The 8,661-nt window shown below is 40.3% G+C and overlaps 1 protein-coding gene across 1 annotated transcript; it reads left to right on the plus strand.

Moving 5' to 3' along the window:
* Positions 1-956: 956 nt before the first annotated feature.
* LOC143825161 (vomeronasal type-2 receptor 26-like) lies at positions 957-5,696 on the plus strand. The gene is made up of 7 exons (XM_077313187.1): positions 957-1,042; positions 1,298-1,589; positions 1,679-1,951; positions 2,762-2,989; positions 3,397-3,523; positions 3,993-4,882; positions 5,679-5,696. The coding sequence occupies exons 1-7, from the start codon at positions 957-959 to the stop codon at positions 5,694-5,696; spliced, it is 1,914 nt and encodes a 637-aa protein (XP_077169302.1).
* The last annotated feature ends 2,965 nt before the right edge of the window (positions 5,697-8,661 follow it).

Below are 8,661 nucleotides of genomic sequence, written 5' to 3' on the forward strand. Positions count from 1 at the left end.
CTACATCATTTTTTTTCTCTTTAGAAGCAACAGGGAGTCACATGTGCCTGCTTATTTTTGCATCTTAAATTCTGCCCACCTCTTGGCTGCTCTCAGACTTCTGTGACCAAAGATGAAATCAACTGTAGACTCCATGGTTTTATAATAAGGCTTCTCGATCTGAGGTTGAATTGACTGGAGTACTGTGTGCAGTTCTGGAGGCCTCACTTCAAGAAGGACGTAGATAAAATTGAGGGGGTACAGAGGAGAGCGATGAAGATGATCTGGGGCCAAGGGACCAAGCCCTATGAGGATAGGTTGAGGGACTTGGGAATGTTCAGCCTGGAGAAAAGGAGGTTGAGAGGGGACATGATAGTCCTCTTTAAGTATTTGAAAGGTTGTCACTTGGAGGAGGGCAGGGTGCTGTTCCCATTGGCTGCAGAGGAAAGGGCACACAGTAATGGGTTTAAACTACAAGTACAACGATATAGGCTAGATATCAGGAAAGATTTTTCACAGTCAGAGTAGTTCAGCAGTGGAATAGGCTGCCTAGGGAGGTGGTGAGCTCCCCCTCACTGGCAGTCTTCAAGCAAAGGTTGGATACACCTTTTTCTTGGATGCTTTAGGATGCTTAGGGCTGATCCTGCGTTGAGCAGGGGGTTGGACTAGATCGCCTTTATGGCTCCTTCCAACTCTATGATTCTATGATTCTATGACTCAGGGCTTAATAGAGCTTATATGTAATTTTTTAAAAGTGTGAATGACTTAACTAGGGAAACTTCTGTTATGGCAAAGGAGGTTGCTCCCCACAGCATCTGGGCTTTGGGGCTTCTCACACTTTTGTCAGCCACTCTGATGACTGAAATATACTCAATTTCCTGTCTGGGAATATAAGCTATTTTACTATTACTAAATTCTTTTGAATGACTTGGACATTTTTCTAAAAGAGCGCTAACACCATTTCTGGTAAGGAATAAATGTCAATAGGCCTAAAAATACGGTCGGGATTATTGCAGATATTTATGGATGTTACTGTTTCCAACTGGAAGACCACCTGCTGCAGGTATGCAGCGTACACCGCTAGTGGCTTCTAGAATGGTGGCCTCCAGAAAGCCTCCCAAAGCATCAATGAGAGGCCAAGGTAAGTATCATTCATGTTTTTTCATTGCTAAACAATATTACAAAAGGTGTATGTATGCAAGCCAAGTATTTTCCTAAAGGACAGCTAAAGAAACTACTTCAGAAACTAGAAGACCATTTGGATGGATGATCCCTCTAAAGGCGATATTAATTGCTTTCCTAAATATTTTGTTTGCAGGTCAATCACAAAAAACTACCAGCATATCTTGGCCTTGGCATTTGCTGTAAAAGAGCTGAATGACAATCCCAACTTCTTACCAAATATCAGTCTGGGGCTCTACATCCTCAACAGCTACATCCTTGGAAGGATGACTTTTAAGGCCACCCTCAGCTTACTTTCTGCCCAGCAGAAGCTGGCCCCTAACTTCAGCTGTGATAACCGGCAGAAAGTCATTGCTGTCATAGGAGGGCTTCTGTCTGAGACGTCTGCTCATATGGCCTCAATCCTCAGCATCTACAAGACTCCTCAGGTAAGCTGCAAGCATGGAGGGAACATAGGGTTCAAAATTCTACAAATCATTTAATGTTCTGATTTCATTCATATGCAATTTTTCCCCAGCTCACTCATGGGTCAATTTCCCTTGCAAAGACTGACAAACGATATCTGTCCATATATCAGATGGTGCCTGATGACACCTATCAGTACAGGGGAGTTGTACAGTTACTCCATCATTTTAGGTGGACTTGGATTGGGCTTATGGCTGTCGATGATGACAACGGGAACCAGTTTTTGCAGAGAATAGTACCTCTCCTGTCTGAGAACAGCATTTGTTCTGCATTCACGTACAAATTACCCAAGATGACTTACATAAAAGATCTGACAGAGCTGATTGTAAACCAAGCTGAAATGTACCCAGTTCTTTTGGACAGACAAACCAATGTATTTTTTGTACATGGAGAAACTCCAACCATGATGACTCTAAGGATGACACTTTATCTAGCTCCTTTTGTTTTATTGCCTCCTCTGAGTAAAGTGTGGATAGTGACATCACACTGGGACTTTGAGTCATTCTCTTTCTACAGGATTACAGATACAGACACCCTCCATGGTGCCCTGTCCTTTACCGTTCATTCTCATCAGCCTCCTGGATTCCAAGAATTCCTGCGGACCATAAGACCTTCCTGGACTGGAGGAGATGGTTTCATTCAGAACTTTTGGGAGCAAGCCTTCTTCTGTTCATTGACACATAAGCAAGTAGATATGAAGAATACCTGCAGTGGGGAGGAGAAACTGGAGAGCCTTCCTGGCCCTTTGTTTGAAATGCAGATGACTGGCCGCAGCTATAATGTCTACAATGCTGTCCATGCTGTGGCCCATGTTTTGCACAAGATCCAAACACATGAATCCAGATTGGTAGAAGGTGGGCAGGTGGATGTTCAGAATATACAGCCATGGCAGGTACGGCAATTATTCAAACTGGTCATCAAAGATAGCTAGAATTTTTCTCATTTCCCAGTTTGCACATTCAGTCCTCCCCCCCCCCCCAATATAATAAATCCTTATGCCTTTTGAAAACACTTTCATAAGTTTGTGTAATTTGACTTCTTTGTAGCCTAAGAAGCAAATTTTCAAATACTAAAATTTACTTAATCTGGATCCAAATTTTTCAGCATTTCTCTTTTATATTGTTTTTCAATCTAGTTACACAATTTTTTAAGGAGAATCTATTTCAACAATAGTGCCGGAGAAACCATCCAGTTTGATCAAGATAGAGAATTAGTTTCTGTTTTTGATGTGACCAACTGGCTTATCTTGTCAAATGGGTCCTTTACTAGAATAAAAGTGGGACAACTGGATCCTCGGGCCCCTTCAGGCAAAGCGCTGACTCTGGCAGAGGATAAAATTGTGTGGCATAAAAGCTTTAATCAGGTGAGAGAAGGAGACCAGCATTTTGTTTTCTCAACTTGATGCCTTCTTTTGTGAGTAAGCCAACCCTTCCTGTGCAAATAAGAGCAACATTTAAATACCAATATCTGGGTGAGGTTATTTCTGTGCTTGTGTTCACTTATATATAATTGCTTTCTGGGCCAAGATAGAAGTAGACAATTTTGATCATTAACTATGTATATTAGTTATCCATATTACTGTCACCTCATGCATGACAAATCACAGGTCAATGGTGACAGCACAAAGAACCTCCTGATTGCTACAAAATTCTAATTTGTTTTCTCTTAAGTCATTCATTCTCCCAACCCCCCCTCCCCCAAAAAGTATTATGGGAAACCATCTATTATCAAAAGTCAATAACTTGGTGCTATCCTCATTTTCTGTTTAAGGTGCTTCCCATTTCAGTCTGCAATGACCCGTGCCAGCCTGGCTACCGCAAGACAAAAATGCAGGGAAGGAAATTTTGCTGCTACAATTGTACTCCCTGTCCAGAAGGGATGTTCTCTGGGCAGAAGGGTAAGAGGCCTGTTGTGAAACATTCTGGTTGAACAGGAAGAAATAATTGGAGAAGTTCTGCCATTTTGAGATAAGATTGTGCAGCTTTCTGTGACTTAGAATTTAACACTGTCACTTTCTGATTTTGGGAATATGACAGGGCTAAAAGCACTTCAGTATATGATATAGAATTCTAGCAACTTCTCTGTACTTGAATATACAAAATATCATGCCCTAAAGTGTCCACCACTCAAAACAAATACAGTTATTCTGTTTTTAACATAGATTGTGTGTCAGGCTGCATGCATGACAAGCCACCAAAAACATAAGCTACACCATTATTTCAAACCATTGACATTTATGTCGTGAGAAGGACATGAAGGAAGAGGAAGAAAGGAAAAGGATTAATTTCTAGCTCATTGCTATCATTGTCTATTAAATACTGGTCACAGTTTTGAAATACTGAAACTGTTTTTTTTTATTCCTTCAGACATGGATTCCTGTATCAAATGTCCAGATGATCACTATCCCAGTGATGGCCATCATGAATGCCTTCCCAAGTTCCCAACCTACCTTTCTTACAAAGATACTTTAGGGATCATCTTAGTTACCTTGGCTGTATCTTTCTCTCTGGTCACAGTTTTGGTGCTTGGAACCTTCATGAAATACAAGAACACTCCCATTGTCAAAGCCAACAACCGAAGCCTCACCTACATTCTCCTACTCTCCCTCCTACTTTGCTTCCTCAGCTCCTTGCTATTTATTGGAGAACCAGGGAAGGTGACCTGCCTTCTGCGCCAAACAACCTTTGGCCTTGTCTTCTGTGTGGCTCTTTCTACTATCCTAGCCAAAACCATCACTGTGGTCCTAGCCTTCATGGCTACCAAACCAGGGTCCCACATGAGGAGATGGGTGGGTAAAAAACTGTCCTATTGCATTGTCCTTTCTGGCTCCTTAATTCAAGCAGTGATTTGTACTTTTTGGATATGTATTTCTCCCCCATTCCCTCTGATGAATATGCATTCCCAATCCAATAGTATCATCCTGGAATGTAATGAGGGTTCTGCTACCATGTTTTACTCTGTCCTTGTGTATCTGGGCTTTCTGGCCAGTGTCAGCTTCACAGTAGCTTTTCTTGCCAGGAAGTTACCTGGCAGTTTCAATGAAGCCAAGTTCATCACTTTCAGTATGTTGGTCTTTTGCAGTGTTTGGTTTTCCTTTATTCCAAGCTATTTGAGCTCTAAAGGCAAATTCATGGTGGCCGTGGAGATCTTCTCCATCTTGTCCTCTAGTGCTGGCTTATTGGGTTGCATCTTTTTCCCAAAATGCTACATCATTTTGCTGAGGCCAGAGATGAATATTCGCGAGCAGATAATTAGGGTAATGTGAGGATATCAGCCCTATTCTTCTAGATTCCAGATTTTGAGCTTTATGAATATTACTGTAAAGAATCATTCAAGACTCTTCAAAGTATGCTGTTTCTGTGACAAGAAATATTCTCACAGCAAAAGAGGCATCTAGCACCTGTATGCTGAGCTATGTAAGAAGAAGAATTCTAAACATGTCCACAGAATTTGGCACATTGTCCTTCCTTTTCTGGATGATTTATTTAAATAGTTATTTGTACAATTTATTTATCCCCATTCCCTTCAACCAACTGCATTTGTTTAGTAATTCAGTCAATATGCTCTCAGTTGTATAATTTTCTTTTCTTAGTTATTCAACTCCCAAACCCTTTCTTGATCTTCTGTTGCCTTCCTTGACATTCTGAAAAGAATCAATGTTATCATATGCCTCTCAAGTACTCTATCTAGCCAGGCTTCAGAGCCAGAACTCTGATCATGTGTAAAATTTGGAAAAAGGGATTTCATGCACTGAATAACTCCTTCAATTCAGATTTCTACAGAATCTAGGGAAGGTAAATTTGCTGTCAATCTTCGTCCATCTCCCATTCACATTCATTACTGCACAGAGAACTAATAGATTGCTGCTGTCTGCCATTAGAGACCCACACCCATTAGATTCTACATCTCCTCCACCCTGTTCCCTACTTTCTCAACATTTATACTTCTAGAGTAAATGTAACTCTTTATCCAATTTCGAATAGTTCTTATTGATTTCTTTATTTTTTTGACATTGTGAGTTTGAATAACAAATGTAGTATTTGTGTTTTTAGGTTGTACCTCAAGTATAAGCTTAGAATAATGTTTCCCCTCTCTAATACTATACCACATGCATCAGTGCACTCTACATTTCTTTTTAAACCTTTAAATCCGGTCTCGGTCACACATTCTGGACTCCAGACAACTCACAGAATATCTTTTAATTAAAATGTCTTTTCCTGTTCCTTTATAACAACGTAAGCTAATTCCCCATCCCAGCCTGACTTCTCTCTCAAGTTGTGAGCTTGAGATTGGAAAATACCTTGAAATTTCCATGGTAGAGCTGGAATTGGGCAGAATTTGGGTAGGGGGGGATGTCAGTGGAGAATAATGCTGTGGAGTTTACCCACCAAAACAGCCAGAACAATTTGTACAGAAAGTTTTGTATTGTTCAGTACTTTAAGAATACTGATCTGGGGATTTTCATTTGTGTGGAATTGTTCTTAAATGTTTTACATCACATCTGAAGAGTTCTAGAGGGCACTGTGTCTTGTTTGTGCTATGCTGTATTTTGAAACCAAGATCTTTTCCCCTTTAGCTTCATTCAGCACACACATTGGACATTTGCTTATTTGCATACCTTTAGTTAAATTCTGGCTTTCAGAATTTGCAAAATTATCTTTGTGACCCAGATTCTTGTGGCACATAGCAGCCTTTGTGATCACATTGCTTGGTGAGGATTGCTCTCCGCATGCATGTATCAAGAGCACAGAAATTCCTATGCATCTTGCGTATGGGAATAAGCTCTCCTCTTAGTTTTATATAACAATTTTTATTAAAAGATGCAGTCATGCATTTTCTTGTAGGACGTCTCACAAAAATAAGGTTATTTGCAAGACAACGTACATAAAGGCAATCTGTGATTAATAGTAATGTTTCTCTGCTAGGCAGCATGCATTTTATAATGACTTCACCAACCCCTTCAACCACCATAGAACTCCCAACTGCACATTCAAGGATTATTCCCACTGTACATCCAACTTTTCTAAAGTCTTATCATGTAACATGTGCATGCTTGTGCCACTGTCTATTGGCCAGTGGTCACTTTTTGAAACATTACATTGATAATATCATAAAGATGCTTGATTTGGCCTATTCTCTGCTTTTTTGTCTCTGTCTTAATATGATCTGCCATCCCACAGAGGTAACATATTACGAATCTGTCATTCACATCCAGGGCTATTGGAGCTGCATTGGGCTGTGATTTACTTTCAAACATTCTGTTCTTAAATGCTTCCTCTAGCAGATTTAAAACTTATGTGAGGCATGGGTTAATTTTAGATTCAATCTGAGAGACCACATTTTTGTAGGATTCTGGCAAACTTATTACCAGTGTCACAATTTAAATCCTAATTATGCAGATCTTTCCCAGAACTATGTAATTGCCATGCTAATGCAAGGACTCATCAAGCTGATTTCTAAAACTCACTCCCTCTTTCATCCTGGTAGTCAATAGCTTCTTTAGCAGATATATTTGACTGTTATAATATTGTGTTAACATAAAGTCTCTCAAGATGCTTCCAAACAACATTGGCTGTAGAGTTATTTAACACCCTCAAAATATCCCTACCAGTTAAGCTAATTATTATCTATCCTTTGGCTTTCTGATCCTGAGTGTCCCACATCTTTTGGATGTCCTGGTTCTCATTTCCTGGACCTAAGAGTAGCAATCTGGAGACAGACAAGGAACGACACTAAACAGGATACAGGTCCTGACCTCACTACCCAAGCTAGTAGTCTTCTTATGACTCCATGCGGGGTCTTCTTCTATTCTTCTCTGTATGCCAGACATTTCATCTTCCAACAGGCATGGCATGTCACATGGCGTGACTGACACAGAGAGTGATCTAGGGTAGCATTAGAGACACTGGTTTCAGCTTCTACATCTTATGTTTAGTGCTTTAAGAGAAGGTAACTGTGACTGGTTACAACCAATGGAAAAGGATGGGGTTTCTCCTGTCAGTTAATTCTCATTTGCAAGCAAATGCACAAACAAAATCACAAAGAAGAGGTCACAAGGAAAGGTAAAGGGTTTTCCAGGTGGAAGAAATCAGTCATGCAGGCCCCAACTTTGTCTGAATCTGCATTGCTCTGAGATATTATTGTGTTAACAACACAAAAGAATCAGTTTGCTTATTAGAACTTTGGAGGCAACATATTGACACATCTAGAATACAGGGTAGCAGGTGTAGGGCCCAGAAGCAGTCCTCGAGGGTGTAATCATTTCCAGCCAAATTGTCCAAATAACCAGGTTCTTCCTAGTTTGCAATGGATTTCCTAAAGGTATTAACAAGATAAAAAATAAGAACATCTTTTAAGTGGTATAAAATGTTGACTTTTTCATTATAACTGCATTAGAATTAAACAGAACTTAGATCATTAACTGTATTCCCTTCTCCCGTTCTACTTTATGGTAGCTTTCCTTCAGTTCCTGTCCTCATATATTGTTATTTATTTTTGTTGATTCTCTTTCATGGAACTGTTGTGTTTCAAGAGGCCATGCAGGCCATCTAGTTTGACCCCCTGCTAAAATGTTCATGGTAAGTATCAGTACGGCATCTGCTTAAAAGATCTCTTACCACCTCATTGCACAGCTTTTCCCACTGCTGAATGAATGTGACTATGATTTCTTTCCTTGGTATCTAGCAAGTACTGCTTCAAATGTTGTTTAAACCCATTACTGTACGTTTTGTCCTCTGCTGCCAATAGGAATAGCTCAATGGCCTCCTCCAAGTGACAACCTTTCAAATACTGAAATAGAGTGATCATGTCCCCTCCCTCCCTTCTTTTCTCCAGGCTGGTTATTTATAGAACCATAGAGTTGAAAGGGGCCTCCAGGGTTATCTAGTCCAACCCCCTGCACAATGCAGGAACTTTTCCCCTAGTCCTTGAGCCTTTCCTCATAGGACTTGGTCACCAAACCCTGGATCATCTTTGTCACTCTCCTCTGCACCCTCTCAGTTTTGTCCACATTCTTTTTGAAGTGGGGCCGCTAGA

The sequence above is a fragment of the Paroedura picta genome, chromosome 16 (genome assembly GCF_049243985.1).
Source record: "Paroedura picta isolate Pp20150507F chromosome 16, Ppicta_v3.0, whole genome shotgun sequence".
NCBI classification, from domain to species: Eukaryota; Metazoa; Chordata; class Lepidosauria; order Squamata; family Gekkonidae; genus Paroedura; species Paroedura picta.

Excerpts from the sequence above, each read along its gene's own strand:
- LOC143825161 (XM_077313187.1), top strand. The coding sequence starts at position 957 with ATGTCAATAGGCCTAAAAATACGGTCGGGATTATTGCAGATATTTATG. Across the intron at positions 1,043-1,297 it reads TGGAAGACCACCTGCTGCAG|GTCAATCACAAAAAACTACC; the intron begins GTATGCAGCGTA and ends TTTTGTTTGCAG. Across the intron at positions 1,952-2,761 it reads AAGATCTGACAGAGCTGATT|TTACACAATTTTTTAAGGAG; the intron begins GTAAACCAAGCT and ends TTTTCAATCTAG.